Source organism: Solanum pennellii, chromosome 1 (assembly GCF_001406875.1).
Source record: "Solanum pennellii chromosome 1, SPENNV200".
NCBI lineage: Eukaryota > Viridiplantae > Streptophyta > Magnoliopsida > Solanales > Solanaceae > Solanum > Solanum pennellii.
This window is the reverse complement of record NC_028637.1, coordinates 52,688,400-52,711,140: the sequence shown is the minus strand read 5'-3', so window position 1 is coordinate 52,711,140 and position 22,741 is coordinate 52,688,400. Positions and strand designations below refer to the sequence as shown.

The window sequence follows — 22,741 nt, the reverse complement described above, 5'->3', positions numbered from 1 at the left end:
GGCTGGTAGGGGGGTGGGGAGGGGGGCGAGGGTAGGGGTGAATATGTTTTCCTTCATACCAAATACATCCTAAAACATATTTAATGCACTTTAAGCAATCTCAATATTAGTACATGATTTGCTTATTTCACACTATTATTTATAATTCAATATACAATAAAACAAATAAAAAATATAAATATAATCAACAAAAGAAATGTACATTTAAAATAGATACTTTTGGAGGACCAAAGACTTCACATTTTCATTTATATAGAAAAGTAATTAGTTTAATAGAATAACATAAAAAGGAAGAGAAGTAACAATATACTCCCTCTGACCCTATTTACTTGTCTATATTCTATTTACTTATCTATATTTCCTTTTATATTTGTTCCTATTTACATGTCCATTTTAACAAATCAAGAAAAGACAATAATTTTTTTCCTAATATGCCCATATTTAATTCAAGAAAATTTCTAGTATTATTAAGTTGGAATGCATGTTGTTTGGAATCAGAAAATGCATTTATTATACTTAATGAGTTGCATAATCTTTTAAGTTACGGGTAAAATTGTAACTAACCTATGATAATTATTGGTGTCTTAATATGTGTGACAATTTTAAAGTGGACAATTAAATAGGGACAGAGGGAGTCTTTGGTAATATCATGAATTCTGAATGAATAAAAGTTAGAAGTTTAACTTATTTGGCTATCATATTTTACCCATATTATCCATATTTTATGGGTTGAATACGTATACTTAGGAGTCCATCGATGAGAAGGACCCATATTCTACCCATATGAAAGGTCACTCACCAACTCATTAAATATTGGGGGTCGGACGGGTTACCAAAATATGAGCTCATTTTGCCGACACTAATTAAAAGACATAAAAAGAGAACAATTTGTGAAATAAAGAGTTGGTGGTTACATAAGACTAACAACTAATGACCACTTTCTTCCATAATAGATGAGAGTAAAGAGGCACAAATTTAATGTCTACCAATATACGTAACATGATAGATAATGTGACATATAATATAATTTTATTAATATTAAAATGCCAGACCAACAAAACACAACATCATAATAATTTCAATTGTATAATTTTTTCATTGAAGAGAATATCAAACCTTTTTTACCTTAGTTGGCACCGCCTGATATATATAAATGAGGCTCCTCCCTGTTATTCCATGCATATGTCATAGTTAAGAATTATATGCTAGAATTCAATTGTTCAAAGTAAGGTCCTAATCATGATTAAAATAATAAATTTTTCATTTCGTTTTCTCTCGAACTTTTTGGCAATTCATATTTAGCAAAAATATTATCTAATCCATAAATACACAAGTGGCTCAAAATTATGTGAACGGTTTAAAATATGTTCCTAAGATATGACGGCAGCACTAACGATTGATCGTCCAACTCAAGGAACAAACGGAATAGATTTATATATTTCTTGTTGATACTTTATTGCTAAAGTTCTCCGCAACTATGAGTTGTAGAAAAAATAAAAATATAAAAATATTTGAATTAAAATTTTCTATTTAAAATAACTCAGTCTAACATTTATTACTTTCTCTATTCTTATTTACTTGTTCATTTTGACTTGACACACATGTTAAGAAAATAATAATTGATACAGTGTATTTACCATTTTATCTCTAGTAATTTATCTAAATCATTTTACTCATTAAAGTGGTTCTATCTGTTTAAAAAAAATAATAACTCTGTAAATAAAATTGAGGGTATAATAGATTAAAAAAATATATTGACTTTTCTTGATTCATCAAAAATGACAAGTAAAAAGGAATAAGTCAAAAAGTCAAAATTTGACAATTAAAAAGAGATAAAGGTAGAGCATATGTAACCACTTTTAAATATAAAGTAAAATAAAAAATATTTTAAAGATAAATAATATTAATTTTTTTTAAAAGGTACATCATTTCGAAACAAGGTATAAAGGAACTAGTGTAGTGGATGAATATATATCTCTGATATATAGTTATATATTATATATGTGATTGTATTATATTTATACAATATCCAAACATTACATGACATGCAACCATTTTGGTTGAAATTTATTTTTTTTTTCGAAAAAAAGTTTATATAAACACATTTACTTATCGTATTTTTTATTATTTCCTACAATTTTAAAATAGTATAAAAATTTCTTTATTTTTCCAAAATTCGAACTCGTCCGGATTATCCAACATTACAAACCCACGTTTTTAACTCCTATTTTTATTTTTTCATTCTCTTCATTATTTCACTCTCATAATCTAATCAATTACATTTTTCATCCCAATTTGGATTTCTAAAGGTGTCTCTTTCAAGTCAATTAATTTCAAATCATAGAATATGCAGTTTTCATCTTCTCCATTCTACTTCTCTGCAATTTTCTATTATTATTTTTTATTTTTCATCAATTTCCTCATAAATATGGATGATGCTCCATATTTTGGTATTAAGATTTTCCAAATAGTTTCAACAATTGATGATAATGTAAGTCGCATATTTATTCTGACGATGAAAATTATCCAAATAGTTTCAACAATTGATGATAATGTAAGTCGCATATTTATTCTGACGATGAAAATTTTACTCAAAATAGATCAAAACAAAAGAAACAATTCATTATTCATAATGGATATGAGATTATAGAAGTCAAAGTTGAAAAAGGATATATATTCGGACTATAAATCAATTGCGAAAAAAACGTTCAAAAAAAGAGAAAATGATTGGATATGAATTATCACTGTCATTGCTAATAAATGTAAATATATAGTCTCAATATATCTAGTTCATTTTGTTTCTTAATTTAGCTTTCGAATACAATGACTGTATTTTATGCAATACATCATGTTTATATTGATTATACTTATATATAACCTGATGTTATTGATACTTCGACTAGTGAGTTTTATGTAATGTATCATGATTATAGTTATTGCACTGATACGTAATTTAATGTTGCTAATACGTGAACTAGTGGATTTTATGCATGTATCATGTTTATATTTAGGGAAAATTCACAAGTACCCTCTCCCCCAACCTATGTCTGAAATTCCAGAGACACACTTATGCTATACTAAAGTCCTATTACCCCCATGTATTTATTTTATAAATAATTTTCTACCCTTTTTGGCCTACGTGATACTAGCTTGCAAAAAAATGTCAACACGCGTTGGGCCCGCAAGATAGGGTCACGTAGCCAAAAAGGGATAAAAAGTTATTTATAAAATAAGTTTACGGGCTAATAGGCCTTTGTATAGTATAAGTGTGTCTTTATAATTTCGGGCATAGGTTAGAGGCGTTCTTATGCATTTTTCCTTATATTTATTATAATGATACATAATCTAATGTTACTAATAATTCGACTAGAAATTTTAATGCAATGTATCATATTTGTGTTTATGATACCGATATGTAACCTAATATTGTTGATAATTCGACTAGTATGTTTCATGCTCAATTCAAACGTACTTGATATATAAGTAATGCACAGTATATCATTTTCCATATATCAAGCTCTATAATTTATCAGTAATATTTTTCAATCCCATCAAGTAGTTTTCAATTTTATTTCCTCTGTACACAATGTGCAATTTGATTGTACAAGATATGCAATTTTTCAATCACACATATCTGATACACATTAATGGCCATGATTCATTTTTACAAATTGCTGCTATATATCCATGCTTTTGCAATGATACATTCATACAAATTAACAATACATGTATATGATACTTAATATTTATCACAAAGTAATCTTTCTATTTAAAATCAAACACCTTACAAGCAATATATGCTTCTCTAATATATTTGTAAGATTGCAATATTTAGAATTTTACTAAATAATTTAGGAATTATAATGCATCATGAGTAATATATTCATCTAAAAAAATAAATTCATTTTTTTGTTGTAATACGTTTATACAAATTAACACTACGTGTATCTAATATGTACTAAATACCACACGATAATGTAGATCTAAAGTCAAACACCTTATGACAACCTTTACTACTTAAATGTATCAGGTAGGGTTACAATATTTTACAATTTACTAGATATTTCAAAAATAGGAATATATCATGAGTAATATATCCATCGCGAGATCACATATAAAAAAATCGAGTGCTCAACACCTCTCCAGCCTTTTTGTGTGTTGTATCATGCTTAGTAGATATATTGTGAATTTCAGCTCATGTTTCTACACCTCCAGGTACAGACTAACGAAGATATTCATTATGTATATTTTCAAAAGTTTCGATAATTTTTAATTAAAATTGAAAGGATCTTGGATAAACTGGGAGAAGAACTTTGAATCTAAAAAAGATCGATAATTTTGAATTAACATTGAAAGGATCTTCTATAAATTTGGAGAAGAATTTTGAATCTCAATTTTTTTTTTGATAATTTTGAATGAAAATCAAGAGGATCTTCAAACCTTCGTATAGGGGTAAAGCAACGATCGTCTCTATATGTATCGGATCTCCAAATTTTCCTCAACTGATCGATCTCCAAGTTGCAATTGTTAATTCAACATTCACAAAAGAAATATTTTCTCTAAAAACTACTCCATCACTTATATATCGTTCATAACTCACCTCACTTTCTCTGATTCTTGAATGTTGCCATAAAATAGATATATTCATGATGTATCAACTCAATTTTTAATGATTTCGAATCGAAATTGAAAAGATTTTTGATAATATGGGAGAAGAAATTTGAAATTTCAATTTTTTGAAATTGTATGCTTTGGGAGAGATTGTTAGCAGTAAAAACAACGTAATTGAGTGAATTATGAATTTGATATTTTATTATATGTTTCTTTTCTTTTTTAAGAGCAATAAAAAAGATTTTGTTCTCCTTTTTAGCGCAATAGAAGGATTTTTCTTGTATTAGAATTAGTGTATATTGATGGTAACATATGTATGTGGAACGTACAAATTTCAAGGAATTATTGTAATTAGAAATACAATAGAGATATGATAAAATTTACTTTCTACGCTGTGATTTATGTATATTATACTTACTTTTTACCGTCTATAAATTAATCAGGGCTAGCTCGATCATAAAGCCACTAAAATAATAATTTGGGCCTCAATTTTTCTTAATATGTATTCTATATATAGTTTTTAAAAAATCTCATGTACATTGATAAATTTAAAATATATTTTTGAATAGAATTTATGATAAATTTTTTACCTTATTTATAGTGAGGTTATTTTTATAATATTTGAGAAATAGAATAGTATTTAGTTAATTGTAATTTGTAACATTGTTTTTTAAAGGACTATTTATTTTGTCCTCTCATTTATATCCTAACGATTATCATGAACCACGTTAGTATATTCTTATATTTACCTTTCTTTCCCCTATTAAATTTTTCATTCTATAATTATTGAATATCCTAAAGTCTCCTAACTGGTCAAACGCTTTGTAATATGCAAATCTATTATCGTATTATAAAAAGATCAAATTCGTTTTTTGATATCTTCTTTAAATTTCAAGCAGCGCAACAAATCAAACTTGTACTATTTTTATATTATTATGTCAACATATCAAATTTGGTAAAACAATTTTTTATATCATCATATAAATTTTTAAAAATATTTAGTTTAAGTATTATAATTCTAATTTTATATTATTTTTTCATTGAGAATTAAAGTTATTTATATTCTTACTTTATAAGTTCCACTTACATCCTATCATATCTAAACTTCACTGATATGATTACACTGTATATGTTATAATTATTTAATTCATAAATGTCTACTAAAAAAAATAAAGTCTCTTTCCCAATCTCGCTCGCCATGAATATAAATACATATGTGTAATATAAAATTATTTAACCGATATACATATACAATTCACCTCTCTCTCACTCTTTGCCCTCTCTGACTCGCCTCTCTCCTCTCACGGCCCTTTTCCAATCTCGCTTGTCATATATACAAATATATATGTATAATATATAATTATCTTATTGATATACATATACAATTCACCTCTCTCTCACTCTTTACCCTCTCTCGCTAAGCTCTCTCCTCTCTCTCCCAATCTCTTTCGTTTCTCTCCTCCCTCTCCCAATCTGCTCGCCTTTCTCCTCCATCTCCTAATTTCGCTCGCATCTCTCATCCCCCTCCCAATCTCACTCGCCATATATACAAATATATATGTATGATATATAATTATCTAACTGATATACATATGTAATTCACCTCTCTCCCACTGTTTGCCCTCTTTCGATCACCTCTCTCCTCTCTCACAATCTCCCTGCCTCTCTCCTCTGTATAACAAGTAGTTACGGATTTTAATTATGAAATTATAGCTATGAGAGTAATTAGACTATTTTTGATTGACTATATATGAAAGTCTCTTTTTGCTATGTAATTCTTGTTTCTGTTTTATCTTGCCTTTCCAGATGAATTATTTTATTTTTATTGTCATTTTAATTTGCCATCTTCAATTGTATTACAACGTTGACATAGAAAAAGAATTTAATTTCTTTTTATCTTTTTAATTAATAAAATTATTTTTAATAATATAAACAAATCATATGATACGATTAACATGAAATAAACGGATTACACCCTTAGCTATACTTTTTTTCGCTTTTTTTTGCATGTGTGAGCATGTTGAAATTTGAAAAACCATACTTCTACCTTTAGTATTCCCATGTCCTACTTTTTGGACGGAGAGTTGATACTCCAGTCATATTGAAATGTTAGATATATTTTTCTATGCTTAAAATAAATAATTAAATTAAAATTTAAGAAAATTATTTTTTATTTTTAATAAGATAGTTTGAAAATAATAAAAAGACTAATAATTGAAAACAATATGTGATTTATTTCCTTAATTAAAATATTATTCTTAAAAACTGTGGTACATTCCAACTATTAACTTAATAAAAATTAAAGGAAATAAAGTTTTAAATATATTAAAATTTTGATCGAAATTGTAGTAGCGTTTCAAAAATTTGGAAGGACATTTTATTCTTGCACTATTTAAAAGCATATTTTAAAGGTATACAAGTGCTCACGTGGACATCATAAATATTGCATTATTACGAATAATAATTTATCCATGTGGGCACATATATACCTTTTAAAGACAATATTTAATAGTGAAAATAATAGTGATCATGTTCAAAGTTTGAGATTATTACATCAATTTTGACCAAAATTCAGATCTAGTTCAAACCTTTTTCCCAAAATTAAAAAGAGTGTTTCTTGTCGAAACACAAGTAGAGGGAGGATTGAATTGTGAGCCTTTTGAAATTTGTTTCCACCTCAAATTGAAACATTGATCTTCATCCTTCCCATTTTATGTAATTAGTTTAATTTAACATAGAGTTTTTAATAATTAATTTTTAAAATTTATTTTTTAAAATAAGTGATTGATGTTTGTGTGACTATAGATAATTTCCTTAAGGGTAAAATAATTATTTCATAGTTAAATAATTACTTAATATAAAAATGTGTCATTCTTAATAAAATTAACTTAAAAAAAGTGAGTTATATATTTAGACAATAAAATTCGCGTCGAGAAAACAATAATCAAGAACGGAAAATTATAGCAACAATCAATTTTATTATTTCAAATGCGAGTGTTACAATCTCTATAATTCCTCTGAATTCGCCTTCTCAAATATAAATTCAAGGGCTTTAAAGCTTGTTCTTGAATCTATGATGAACTTGAACTTTATCTTGATCTTGACTTTTATTTGAACTCAAGGGCTTCGAGCTTAATCTTGATTCGGTGGTCTTGATCTTGATCGTTCTTGAACTTGAATGCTTGAATTCTTAAACTTGTAGCTTTGTAGAGAATTAAATGGCGTTTGTACCACGGAGTTTCTCTAGCTTCTTGTTTAGAATTTTCTGTCTCTTTTCTGAATTATGAGGACCCCTATTTATAGTTTTAGAATAGAGGAGTTGCGATTGGAATAGGATTCCGTTCAGCCAATCAGATTTAAGTGACATGGCATATGGGCTTTATGGAGCGGGCTTGTCATCTTTGACACATGTCATGATTCTATTGTTTTCTTATTTGACTTGGCATGCCACATCATCTGCACACGTGGCGCCAAGATGGGCTCTAGAATGAGATGGATTGAGTTTAACAAATTGGGTTCATCCAATGTAGCCCAAATCAATTAATTTAGACTTCAATTAAATCCGTATTTATTGGACTTAAATATTTAAGTCAATTATATCAATCCACAATATTTATTTGGATTAATATATTTATGAATTCAATAATATCCGAATTATTTTATAAATTTATATTTAATATTTTAAATGATTACAAATATCCCCTGCTTCAAGTCTTGTCGAGATATTTTATCTTTTAGAGACTAGGCTTGAAGCATTAACCGGTTACTAAATTCACCTTAGTTAAAAATGAATTATAATTGAATTAACAATTGTAATCCTACTCAATTTCATATTCCTATATATGGTTTATTGCCCAAACCAAAAGGAAATCATAATTCAATTAGAAATTGTAATCCTACTCAATTTCATATTCATATATATGTTTATTGCTCAAGCCAAAAAGAAATTGTAATTGAACTAGGAATTGTAATCCTACTCAATTTCATATTCATATATATGTTTATTGCTCAAGCCAAAAAGAAATTGTAATTGAACTAGGAATTGTAATCCTACTCAATTTCATATTCATATATATGTTTATTGCTCAAGCCAAAAAGAAATTGTAATTGAACTAGGAATTGTAATCCTACTCAATTTCATATTCATATATATGTTTATTGCTCAAGCCAAAAAGAAATTGTAATTGAACTAGGAATTGTAATCCTACTCAATTTCATATTCATATATATGTTTATTGCTCAAGCCAAAAAGAAATTGTAATTGAACTAGGAATTGTAATCCTACTCAATTTCATATTCATATATATGTTTATTGCTCAAGCCAAAAAGAAATTGTAATTGAACTAGGAATTGTAATCCTACTCAATTTCATATTCATATATATGTTTATTGCTCAAGCCAAAAAGAAATTGTAATTGAACTAGGAATTGTAATCCTACTCAATTTCATATTCATATATATGTTTATTGCTCAAGCCAAAAAGAAATTGTAATTGAACTAGGAATTGTAATCCTACTCAATTTCATATTCATATATATGTTTATTGCTCAAGCCAAAAAGAAATTGTAATTGAACTAGGAATTGTAATCCTACTCAATTTCATATTCATATATATGTTTATTGCTCAAGCCAAAAAGAAATTGTAATTGAACTAGGAATTGTAATCCTACTCAATTTCATATTCATATATATGTTTATTGCTCAAGCCAAAAAGAAATTGTAATTGAACTAGGAATTGTAATCCTACTCAATTTCATATTCATATATATGTTTATTGCTCAAGCCAAAAAGAAATTGTAATTGAACTAGGAATTGTAATCCTACTCAATTTCATATTCATATATATGTTTATTGCTCAAGCCAAAAAGAAATTGTAATTGAACTAGGAATTGTAATCCTACTCAATTTCATATTCATATATATGTTTATTGCTCAAGCCAAAAAGAAATTGTAATTGAACTAGGAATTGTAATCCTACTCAATTTCATATTCATATATATGTTTATTGCTCAAGCCAAAAAGAAATTGTAATTGAACTAGGAATTGTAATCCTACTCAATTTCATATTCATATATATGTTTATTGCTCAAGCCAAAAAGAAATTGTAATTGAACTAGGAATTGTAATCCTACTCAATTTCATATTCATATATATGTTTATTGCTCAAGCCAAAAAGAAATTGTAATTGAACTAGGAATTGTAATCCTACTCAATTTCATATTCATATATATGTTTATTGCTCAAGCCAAAAAGAAATTGTAATTGAACTAGGAATTGTAATCCTACTCAATTTCATATTCATATATATGTTTATTGCTCAAGCCAAAAAGAAATTGTAATTGAACTAGGAATTGTAATCCTACTCAATTTCATATTCATATATATGTTTATTGCTCAAGCCAAAAAGAAATTGTAATTGAACTAGGAATTGTAATCCTACTCAATTTCATATTCATATATATGTTTATTGCTCAAGCCAAAAAGAAATTGTAATTGAACTAGGAATTGTAATCCTACTCAATTTCATATTCATATATATGTTTATTGCTCAAGCCAAAAAGAAATTGTAATTGAACTAGGAATTGTAATCCTACTCAATTTCATATTCATATATATGTTTATTGCTCAAGCCAAAAAGAAATTGTAATTGAACTAGGAATTGTAATCCTACTCAATTTCATATTCATATATATGTTTATTGCTCAAGCCAAAAAGAAATTGTAATTGAACTAGGAATTGTAATCCTACTCAATTTCATATTCATATATATGTTTATTGCTCAAGCCAAAAAGAAATTGTAATTGAACTAGGAATTGTAATCCTACTCAATTTCATATTCATATATATGTTTATTGCTCAAGCCAAAAAGAAATTGTAATTGAACTAGGAATTGTAATCCTACTCAATTTCATATTCATATATATGTTTATTGCTCAAGCCAAAAAGAAATTGTAATTGAACTAGGAGAAGGAATTTATCCCACCACATGACATCTATAAATAGATACATTGTCTCCACAATTTTATCTTCAATTACAGATTGTGAGCCTACGACGAAAAGGGCATACTCAAGGTAATTTTCCTTCTTTTTTATTTATTTTCGTCACTTTTTTACAGCTTGACATGTCTGTCATAGAAAATTCATATCTCATCGTAGAAAAATCGAAATCATGAACCGTTTGATTTTTCAGAAACTAGATTTTACGATCTCTAACATACCCGAAATTCAAAATTTAATACTTTCAGAATCTTTCTAGATGATTTTTTGAAGTTAGCTATAGATTCCGTCATGCTAAAAATTCGTCACTTTTTTACAGCCTGACATGTTTGTCGTAGAAAATTCATATCTCATTGTAGAAAAATTAAAATCATGAACCGTTTTATTTTTCAAGAACTAGACTTTTCATTCTCTAACATATCCAAAATTCTAAATTTAATACCTTCAGAATCTTTCTAGATGATTTTTTGAAGTTAGCTCTAGATTCTGTCATGCTAAAAATTCGTCACTTTTTTACAGCCTGACATGTTCGTCATAGAAAATTCATATCTCATTGTAGAAAAATCAAAATCATTAACCGTTTGATTTTTCATAAACTAAATTTTCCGATCTCTAACATGTCCAAAAGTCAAATTTCAAAACCTTCAGAATCTTTCTAGATGATTTTTTGAAGTTAGCTCTAGATTCTGCCATGCTAAAAATTTTCAGATTTGTGTGACTTACTAAAAATCTCGTGTCTTGACGTAGGAACAGCGAAATCAGAATCCACTTGGTGATTCCTAATCTAGACATAAAGGTCTACAACACATCCAAGATTCAAGATTTAATACCTTTCGAGTCTCAAACATCTTGACGGGTAACAATCTCTCCTTCACTTTTTTTTTTTGTAGATCAGCAAAAGGAATTTTATATTTTATGGAGGCTACATAATGGAAGGATTTATCACATAAAAATGTGCTTAACGTCCATGCCTTAAAAAAATAAATAAATAAAACTCTCAAGGTGTTCCATGGCCCCGAATGCTTAACCAACTTGATGCTTTACTAGAATACCGTGTAATGCTCCCCCCTTGAAAATAACCTCAAGGTTTTACAAGGTCCCGCATGCTTAACCAACTTGAAGCTTTTACTAGAATACCGTGTAACGCTCTCGCCTTGACGATAACCTCAAGGTGTTACAAGGTCCCGAATGCTTAACCATGAAACTTTACTAAAATACCGTGTAACGCTTCCGCCTTGAAAATAAATTCAAGGTGTTACAAGGTCCCGAATGCTTGACCAACTTGAAGCTTTAATAGGATACCATGTAACGCTCCCGCCTTGAAGATAACCTCAAGGTGTTACAAGGTCTTGAATGTTTGACCATGAAGCTTTACTAGAATACCGTGTAACACTCCTGCCTTGAAAATAAACTCAAGGTGTTACAAGGTCCGGAATGCTTGACCAACTTGAAGCTTTAATAGGATACCATGTAACGCTCCCGCCTTGAAGATAACCTCAAGGTGTTACAAGGTCCTGAATGTTTAACCAAGAAGCTTTACTAGAATACCGTGTAACACTCCCGCCTTGAAAATAAACTCAAGGTGTTACAAGGTCCCGAATGCTTGACCAACTTGAAGCTTTAATAGGATATCGTGTAACGCTCCCCCCTTGAAAATAATCTCAAGGTGTTACAAGGTTCCGAATGTTTTACCAACTTGAGACACGATAAACCCGTGAAAAGACTAGTTTAAGGTGCAAAGGGACAAATATTGTCCACCTTAAGGCATGGAAATTTAAGGATCCTTTTAAAGATAAATCCGTCGGAACTCTAGCTTAAGGTGCAAAGGGACAAATATTATCCACCTTAAGGCATGGAAATTTAAATATCCTTTTAAAGATAAATCCGTCGGAACTCTAGCTTAAGGTGCAAAGGGACAAGTTGGTCCACCTTAAGGCATAGAAATTTACAGATTCGTTGAAGGATAAATTCGCAACAAATCTAAATTAAGGTGCAAAGGGACAAATATCGTCCACCTTAAGGCATGAAAAATTTAAAGATCCTTTTAAATATACACCAGTGAAAAGGTCAACTTAAGGTGCAAAGGGATAAATATTGTCCACCTTAAGACATGAAAATTTAAAAAGATTCTTTTAAGTATACATCCGTGAAAAGGCCTAGCTTAAGGTGCAAAGGGACAAGTTTGTCCACCTTGAAATATAAAAATTCAAAGATCTATTGAGGGATAATCCGCAACAAAGCTAGCTTAAGGTGCAAAGGGGCAAATCTCGCGCACCTTTAGGCATGGAATTCAATTACATACGCATTTGGAGACTTCTACTTATATACTTGAAGTCTTACCTTCATACTTAGAGTATTTGAATGCTTCAACCTGTATACTTAAAGAATTTGGATACTTCAAATAATAAACTCGAAGAATATAAAGACTCCAATTTGCATACTTGATCTAATTTAAAGACTTCCACCATACTAATAGAGATTCATATTTTATAAGGGTTTGCCCCTTCCATAGACCCATCAATACTTCGTGCAAGTCTTAAGTTTGATGAGATAAAAGATTTTAAAAATAAAATATATATCGCTTTGACTTTCATGCAATAGATCAAGTGGGAACATCTTTTTGACACTCATGCAACTGAACTTAGGATATGGTTCTAAGCGCCTACGTACCTCAATAAAGAGGATCAAGTCACAACGTAGTTCTTGGAATTTGAGTGATTATTCTTTTTTTTTTGTGGTTGTGCCGTACACAGTTTATACTCTTGCGGGCCAGGAGTAACATGCAGTTTAGGCTCGTACCTTAAGGAGCATCATCTTCCTTCAAGGATAGTATCTCTTTAGAAATTTGGCATTAATAGGACCGATCCTTAAGCCATCAGCATCAACAAGCTTGTAAGCACCATTTGAATATGCTTCTTGTATGAAGCTAAATTTTCCCCCACTTTGAGCTAAATTTTCCCCCAGACTTGTGCGAAGTAATGATTGGTCTTCTTACCGCGAGAACTTGAACTCCAACTTGAAAGCACCTCAAGCGAACCTTCTTATTAAAAGCACGAGATAGACGAGCTTGATAACATTCAAGGTTTTGTTGGGCTTCTAACCTCTTTTCATCAAGTGCTTCTAACTCAGCAAGACGCAATCGAGCATTTTCTTCCTCAGTGAGCCCTTCTTGAATAGCAAGTCTTAAGGAGGGTATTTGACGCTCGAGTGGCAGGACTGCTTCAACTCCAAAAGCAAGTGAATATGGTGTTGCTTGAGTTGGTGTGCGATATGTTGTCCTATATGCCCACAAAGCTTCTTCCATTATTTCATGCCAATCCCGTTTGGATTTGGAGACAACTTTCTTGAGCAGGTTGCATAGAGTTTTATTGAATGCTTCAGCAAGACCATTAGCGGCAGCATGGTACATAGAAGATTTACGGTGCTTAAAGTCAAAAAGATCACAAATCTTGTTCATTAACTTGTTATCAAATGGTTTTCCATTGTCTGTTATTATATAGCGAGGGACGCCAAAGCGATAGATAATATTTACTCGGATAAAATTTGCAACATTCTCTTTCTTCACCTCTTTAAAAGCGACAACTTCAGCCCATTTTGAAAAGTAATCAGTTGCGGCCAAGATGGACAAGTGTCCACCAGAAGACTTTGGTAATGGTCCTACAATATCCAGTCCCCAAGCGTCAAATGGCCAAGATGCGATGGTCGGGTGCAATACTTTGGGTGGCTGATAAATGAAATTCGCATGATATTGACAAGCATTGCATTTCCTGGCATAATATAAACAATCTTTCACCATGGTTGGCCAGTAATACCCCATCCTCTTTATGTGAAAATGAAGTTTTGGTCCAGATTGATGTGATCCACATACTCCTGAGTGTGCTTCTTGCAGAGCTTGAATCGCTTCTTCCTCTCCCAAACATCGTAATAACATACCCTTAAATGATCTTCTATATAATGTATCCTTGTAGTAAAGGAAACGAGGTGCACGACGACGTACGTCAGTCCTTCTTCTTGGAGTTTCTGGAAGTATCCCATAACATAGGTAGTCAATGATGGGTTGTCTCCAATCTTCCTTCGCAGCTTCAACAACGGCGACGATATGATCAAGCTTATTTTCAATATATTTTTTCTCATTTGACGGCGGTACTATCCATTTTTGACAGACAATTACTTGCGTTTGATCAGGAAGGGTTAGCGTTGAAGCTAGAGTAGCCACTGCACCAACTTTCTTATTCTCTGTTCGACGCACATGTTGAAGGGTTACATCCCCAAGCCATCTTATCAACTTTTGAGCATAATCATGATAAGGTCGCAATTCAGGCTTTTTTACCTCATAACTTCCTAAGAGTTGATTAATCACCAATTGAGAGTCACCAAAGACCTGTAAATGTAATTGTTTCATGTCAACGGCCATTTCAAGTCCAAGTATCAGTGCTTGATATTCAGCTACATTATTGGAGCAACATTGTTTTAGAGTAAAAGAGAATGGTAGAATATCTTCTTGTGAAGTGATGAACACCACGCCAGCACCAGCTCCGCCGCGATGTGCAACCCCGTCAAAGTACATTTTCCAAGGAGGTTGAACTTCAATTAACATCGCATCTTCATCAGGAAACTCATCAGTTAACTCCCAATCATTTGGTATAGGATGGTCTGCTAAGAAATCCGCTAGTGCTTGTCCCTTCACGGATTTTTGAGGGATGTACACAATCTCAAATTGTTGGAATTGGAGGTACCATCTTGCTAGTCGGTCACTAAGGACAGGTTTTGACATAACAAACTTGATGGGATTTGCTCTAGAAATAAGGCGGACAACATGAGCTTGAAAATAATGCTTCATCTTTTGAATTGAGAAGACCAGTGCCAAGCATTACTTTTCAATTGGCGAATAATTAATCTCATTTGGCGTCATAGTTCTACTTAAGTAATAAAGAACTTTTGCTTTGCCTTCACTATTCTCTTGAGTTAACAGGGCTCCTACATACCTTTCTTGTGCTGCAATGTAGAGTATCAATGGTTTTCCAGGTATAGGGGCTGCCAAAATCGGAGGTTTCACTAGATACGATTTGATACTTTTAAAGGCTTCGCTACATGTTTGGTCCCAATTAAAAGGAGCACCCTTCTTCATGAGATGACTGAATGGTTGACATCTCCCCACTAGATTTGAGATGAACCATCTCAAGTAGGCTAACTTTACTTGGAGACTTTTTAACTCATGAATATCTCGAGGTTCAGGCATCTTTGATATTGCATCGACTTTGGCTTGATCAATTTCAATTCCTCGATGTCTCAGAATAAAGCCAAGGAACTTGCCAGAAGTAACTCCGAAGGCACATTTCAATGGATTCATCCTTAGTTGATATCTTTGGAGTAACTCAAACACCATCCTTAAGTCTTTCAAATGATCACATCAACATAACATTCAACATTTTTATGGAGCAAGTCGTCAAAGATATTTTGCATAGCCCTTTGATATGTGGCGCCATCATTCTCTAAACCAAATGGCATCACTTTGTAGCAATAAATACCTTTTGGCGTGCGAAATGCAGTGAGTTCTTCATCTTTTTGTGACATGCGAATTTGATTATATCTAGAATAACTATCCATGAACGACCTTGCCTCATAACCAGTGGTGGCATCAATCATCAACTCTTGAATGGGAAGAGGAAACTCATCTTTAGGGCATGCATTATTGAGATCTCTAAAGTCAACGCAAACTCGAATTTGACCATTCTTCTTCCTCACAGGAACAATACTTGAAATCCACGTAGGATATTTGACCTCACGAATAAAGCCTGCCTCAATGAGTTTGTTATCTTCATTTTCTATCAACGGAATCAAGTCTGGTCTAAAACATCTTTGAGCTTGTTTAACTGGATGAGAACCATTTTTGACTGCCAATTGATGGACCGCTACTCTAGGATTCAATCCAGGCATTTCTTTGTAACTCCAAACGAATACATCTCTATATTCTTTGAGTATATTCTTGTAAGCGACTTCTTCATCAATTTCTAGAAACACACTCAAGTAAGTTGGCTTCGGATCTTTATCAGTGCCAAGGTTAACTTCCTTCAAAGGATCTATTGTAATCTTTACTCCTTCTTCAAGTTCTGGTGGAGCATCTTTAGCATCTTCCTCTTCCACAGGATCATTGTCATTGACTGATATATGACAACAGGAGACAATATCTTCTCCTCTTCCACAATCTTCTTTTGAGGCAAAGAATCGTACTCATTTTGGATTATAACATGATTTGAGGAACCTACACTTTCTTCATCTTCCTCGCTCTCTTTGGTGTAAGCCACAGTATGAACCTTCGCCTTGAGTTCCTCTTTACAGGAAACCATAAGTTCCACTCGTTGCCTCATCCTAGAAGGAATCAAATTTCTGAAATCTTTTCGAATCAAATGTGAAGTAGGCTTTGTAACTTTCAAATAACTTCTCAGGTTCTTGTTATTCTTCATCAGAGGACCTAACCTCTTAAACACAGAATTTCTTGTTGTCGCTTCACCAAGTCGATCAAAGACAGAAGGCCTTTTATTGGGAGCAGTGACGTCATCTTCAAAAGTTATATGATTATTATTGGCCCTTCTTATGGAAATGCGAATTGGTGGCGGTTGGCTATAACCTAGGCCTTCACGCGCTTTCCTAGTTGTATCTTCTGATGGGAGTTTCCCTAGCGCTGATGGCTCGCTAGGGTTGTATCCTGCCTTCACAACTAACTTGTAAGCATTGGGATCAAAACCTTCTCTTGTGCTCTTTGTAGGGAGAGCCATATGTAGCACTTGATCTTGAGCGACTGACTTTTCTGGCAACTTTGCAGACAAGTTTATTGCATCAATCCGTCTGATAGGAAAATTTAGCCCTCTTAATGCATTTTCTTCAAGGTTAGATGGTTGATCTTGTTTTTTTCTTCTCTTTTCGAACATAGCAAAGCCTAGAATTCTGCTTCTTCTTTGAAGACAGGATCTTCCCTTCATTAAGAATGGGACAAGAGTCTTTAGTGTCAATTTTCACCTTTTTGATAGCTGCGTCAATTCTTTTACTTACGATATTATCAATCTTGATTGATTTGACGTCATTGGATTTGACCCCTTTAACAACATAACTTCTCATATAGAATTTCGCATCCGCAAAGTGTGTCTCCACTTCGGTGAAAGGATTATCATCTGCAACTATCTTTCTTTCAATTCCACCTTCAAGATATTTCAAACATTGATAGTAAGAAGATGAGACAATTCTATTCTCATGTACCCAAGGCCTGCCAAGTAATATGTTGTATGATGTCTTTGCGTCAATCACATGCATCCATGCGCTTGATCGCAAATCTCCCATGTGGATCTCTAATTTAATAGAGCCTATGGACCTCTGCCCACCTTGATTAAATCCTTGTATCAACAGACGACTTTCACTAAGTTCCCCAGTCGTGATGCCAAGTTCCTTCATTGTGTGGACAGGCAAAATGTTGACTCCAGATCCTTCATCTATTAAGATTCTATTTATCTTCTTCTCTAGCACATGACCCACCATATACAAAGGACGATTGTGTAGTGTTTCACCAAATAGAAGATCGTTATCCGTAAATGTGATTTTAGTATCACAGACATGTGCTTCTTGGGAAGAAAGTTCAATAGATTTTTCAGAAGATGAAAGAGACATCATTTCTGAGATTTCCCTTGTTTCTTTTTCTTCTTCGCCAGGAGAAACTTTTGGTGAGGATTCACTCGTTGTTCCTTCTTTTACAGTAGGAGGCACCTTCATTTTTTGTCCTTTATCCACATTGAAACATGATGCCTCGACATTGCCTTGAGTAGACTTTGTACCGAACGAGCTCTAGAGTCACAAGACGTCGAAGTTTTTGGTAGTGATGCACTTCAACCTTTGCCCTTTTGGGGCGCTTGATTGATTATTGCTTCTCTGATTTCTTCACCATTTTTCCTCTAACCGGTTGCTCGGATAATTCTTTTCGTAAGCTTGAATTGTTGCGTCTTCGCCTAGTTACAAGAATCCAACCCTCATCACCATCTATGTCAACGTCCTGTTCTACTGGCTTTTCTTCATGCTTTTCAGAGATATACATTTGGATTGGATCCAATGACCCAAACGTGATAGAGATCTGGTTAGAACTAGCCTTCTCATCATCAAGGATAATTTTATTTTCATTTACCAATCGCATCACTCTATACTTAAAAGACAAAACATTTTTCAAGAGGATGACTCACAAGTCTGTGATACTTGCAATAATTTGGGTCATAAGTTTTTCAGCTTCATCGGGTCGCTTCATCTCTGGCAAGTCAATGAGCTTTAACTCAAGCAATTCATCAAAAATTTCAGAAACGTCAAAATCCAAGAAGGGATACTTTTTCCCTTGCATCTCCCTTAGCGTCGACTTTTGATTTGAACATGCTTGGAAAGTCGTTCTCACATTTTGTTTTACGCCCTCATTCGTGGTGAACTTTGCGGGTGATACATTTACACTCATGGATTCTTTGTTGTCATTTCTGGGCAGAAACTTGTTTCATCTCTTGGGTTCCTGCTTGTCCCTTCCTTTGCGAGGATCATGGACAATAGTCATATCTTTTCCGGCAGATGACATGCTCAACTCCATATCATGAGCGCGAGTAGCTAAATCCTCGAAAGATTTTGGTTTTATTCCTTGCAAGATGTAAAGAAGCTCCCAGTGCATTCCTTGAATACACATTTCGATTGCACAAGCTTCACTAAGCCTGTCCTTGCAATTTAGGCTCGCATTCCTCCATCGATTTATGAAATCTATGACCTGTTCGTCCTTCCTTTGGCGAGTATTCGTGAGTTCTACCATGCTCACCGTGCTCCTTGTGCTATAGAAGCGATTGAGAAACTCATGTTCTAGTTGCTCCCAACTATCAATAGAGTTAGGTTCGAGATCCGTGTACCAATCAAAGGCATTTCCTTTTAGAGAGCGGACAAACTGTTTGACAAGGTAGTCTCCATATGTTCCAGCATTATTACATGTCTCCACGAAGTGCGCGACATATTGTTTCGGATTTCCTTTTCCCTCAAATTGTTGAAATTTGGGAGGTTGATAACCAGCAGGCATTTTAAAGTTATCAATCCTAGCAGTGTATGGCTTAGCATACATATGAGAAGACTTGGTGGAGACTTCATACTTATCTTTGATAGTGCCTTCAATAAACTCCTTCAAGCGATCGAGTGGGATCATTCCTTCAGAAGAAACTGGCATCTCTTTAACAAACGGGGCTTTCTTAGCAGGATCTTCGATTTCTTGAACTTCAATGCCCTTTCCAGGTGCATGGCTCGCATCTCCATCTAAAAGTCCTTCTATCCTGTCCATCAACTTGTCAATTCGAGATTCTTGGTGTTGTACATGCTTCGTCAATCCTTCAACCAACTTCGTCAGATTTGCGAGTTGTTCCTCAGGAGAGGAAGCAGCAGTCACCATCGTTTGCATGATCATCGGAGATGCAGGAGAGTAACATGGATTGTCGCGTAAGTTAATTTTCAGTGGACTCACGTTACGCGATATACGTGGAGATGATTCATAAGTTGAATCACAGTTCTCCCTTGTGGTAGAGTTCTTGGAACCAGATTGCTCAAGTAGAGCCAATGTCTTCTTGATCTTTTCAGCAACACTACTTCCTCCTTCTAGAGCATTTGTGGAGGAACTTGCTCCTTTTGGAGTCGAAGACCCAAAAACAGGAGTTGACACAGACGACACTTGAAGCGTTTGTTGTCCTAGTGTAGCAGCCTTGCTTCTCGTAACAGCTCCAAAACTTCCAAAGGTAACACCAAGGATGTCTTCAACTTCAGTAGAGAACTTGGAGCTAGTGACCTTAGAGGCGGTTGATCGAGAGTTGTTGTTCATGGAAGTCATCTTGATATTCTTTGACGTTTGAAAAGTTGAGATGAGAGGTAGAGATTGTCCCACTGGGCGTGCCAGAATTTGTAGACAATAAAATTCGCGTCGAGAAAACAATAATCAAGAACGGAAAATTATAGCAACAATCGATTTTATTATTTCAAATGCGAGTGTTACAATCTCTATAATTCCTCTGAATTCGCCTTTTCAAATATAAATTCAAGGGCTTTAAAGCTTGTTCTTGAATCTATGATGAACTTGAACTTTATCTTGATCTTGACTTTTATTTGAACTCAAGGGCTTCGAGCTTGTTCTTGAATTCGGTGGTCTTGATCTTGATCATTCTTGAACTTGAATGCTTGAATTCTTAAACTTGTAGCTTTGTAGAGAATTAAATGGCGTTTGTACCACGGAGTTTCTCTAGCTTCGTGTTTAGAATTTTCTGTCTCTTTTATGAATTATGAGGACTCATATTTATAGTTTTAGAATAGAGGAGTTGCGATTGGAATAGGATTCCGTTCATCCAATTAGATTTAAGTGACATGGCATATGTACTTTATGGAGCGGACTTGTCATCTTTGACACATGTCATGATTCTATTGGTTTTCTTATTTGACTTGGCATGCCACATCATCTGCACACGTGGCGCCAAGATGGGCTCTAGAATGAGATGGGATTGGGTTTAACAAATTTGGTTCATCTAATGTAGCCCAAATCAATTAATTTAGACTTTAATTAAATCCGTATTTATTGGACTTAAATATTTAAGTCAATTATATCAATCCATAATATTTATTTGGATTATTATATTTATGAATTCAATATAATCCGAATCATTTTATAAATTTATATTTGATAAATTTTAAATGATTACAATATAAACTGAGATAAAGAAAGTATTTAATTCTTTCTTTCTATTGGTGCTCCGAATACGAAGTTTTGGGAGGAGAAATATTTTTATCTGATGTTTGTTAATACTATGTAATACAAGTTAAATAATTTGTCAAAAAAATAGATATATTTAATATAACTGGTTTAAATCTAATTAGTATTGTTTCTGCATTTGATATTCTTAAGGAAATTAGGGGATGGACGATAAACCTGTTCGTGGTCATATGAATCCAAACAATAAATTGCTATATTTTAGGGAGAGCCATATTTAGATCCTAAAAGGCACCAAAGGTTGATTAGAGAATCAAACCATTTTTTAATATGTATTTGATAGATCAAATTTTGGAAAAAAGTTTTTTATCTGTTTAGTGGGAAAATAACTTTTTCAATAAAAACAGAAAAAACAAGTACAAACAAGTGACATCTCATATTAGTTATCTTCTAGCCACCCTATATAATCCATTGAAATTTATTTATAAGAAATAGTAATAAAGAAAAAATAAGCGATAAATAATAATATTTGATTTCAATGATTTATGCAGGGATTACAATCTTTATAAAATTTTATGTTAAAATATGTAATTCAATGATTCTCCTCCTCACGATTATCAATTCAAGAGATTTACTTTGCTCTTCAACCTACAGAATGCTTGTTGGAATTTCACCACGAACGTGGAGGCAAACTTTGATCTCAATCGTGATAGTATGAAACTTAGGGATCACCACTTGGAGACAGAGAATTTTCGTATACGGAAAACTTTTGGATCAACACTTGGAGACAAAGAATTCTCTGTATGTAGAGAAGTTGCGGATCACCACATGGAGAACAAGACTTTTTCGTATGCAAAAACTTGTGGATCACCACTTGGAGAAAAAGTTTTTTTTTGTACATGGAAAATTTACGGATCACCACTTGAAAACAAAGACTTCTTTATATGCGGAGGACTTGCAGAACCGCGTTGAAGAGTAGAGTTTCTCTATTTATTTCTCCTTTGTTATATAGGTCACAACACAAGCTAGGGTTTGAAGGTATTTTGATCTCCAAGTAATTTTAGAGGACCTTGGGTTTAAAGAGCATGTGTTAGACTTGGTTGACATATTATGAATTTAAGATTTTGATTCTAATATGAATTTATTCAAACAATAAATAAATGTATAAAAATGCCCTCCCAACTTCAAGGCTTGTTGAGGCGTATGACTTGACAATCTTAAAAGACGAGATTTGAAATATTCATGAAGCAAATATTATTATTTTTACTTCTTGTAATCGACCTCTTACAAAATATTGAAACTTGAGTGACTTTTACTATTTTCAAACATTTCCATTTAATAGTTGATAAATTATGTTTTATATCATACGCTTAATCTGATGATATAAAACTT

The 22,741-nt window shown here is 32.6% G+C and overlaps 2 protein-coding genes across 2 annotated transcripts; both read right to left on the bottom strand.

Moving 5' to 3' along the window:
* Positions 1 to 13,534: 13,534 nt before the first annotated feature.
* LOC107021202 lies at positions 13,535 to 15,958 on the bottom strand. Its single transcript, XM_015221815.1, has 2 exons — positions 15,594 to 15,958; positions 13,535 to 15,404 (listed from the first exon to the last, which is right to left on the bottom strand). The coding sequence occupies exons 1-2, from the start codon at positions 15,956 to 15,958 to the stop codon at positions 13,535 to 13,537; spliced, it is 2,235 nt and encodes a 744-aa protein (XP_015077301.1).
* Positions 15,959 to 16,005: 47 nt separating this feature from the next.
* LOC107021192 lies at positions 16,006 to 18,369 on the bottom strand. The gene is made up of 3 exons (XM_015221804.1): positions 17,626 to 18,369; positions 16,871 to 17,582; positions 16,006 to 16,769 (listed from the first exon to the last, which is right to left on the bottom strand). Exons 1-3 carry the CDS (start codon positions 18,367 to 18,369, stop codon positions 16,006 to 16,008), a joined length of 2,220 nt encoding a protein of 739 aa, XP_015077290.1.
* Between the last annotated feature and the right edge of the window lie 4,372 nt (positions 18,370 to 22,741).

Coding starts and splice junctions, on each gene's coding strand:
- LOC107021202 (XM_015221815.1), bottom strand. CDS start 15,958: ATGAATCCATTGAAATGTGCCTTCGGAGTTACTTCTGGCAAGTTCCTT. Junction 15,405..15,593: donor TACATTGCAGCACAAGAAAG/GTATGTAGGAGC, acceptor CCTTATTTCTAG/AGCAAATCCCATCAAGTTTG.
- LOC107021192 (XM_015221804.1), bottom strand. CDS start 18,369: ATGAAGGTGCCTCCTACTGTAAAAGAAGGAACAACGAGTGAATCCTCA. Junction 17,583..17,625: donor TTGACGCAGCTATCAAAAAG/GTGAAAATTGAC, acceptor TTCTTAATGAAG/GGAAGATCCTGTCTTCAAAG. Junction 16,770..16,870: donor GGAAGATGAAGAAAGTGTAG/GTTCCTCAAATC, acceptor GTCATATATCAG/TCAATGACAATGATCCTGTG.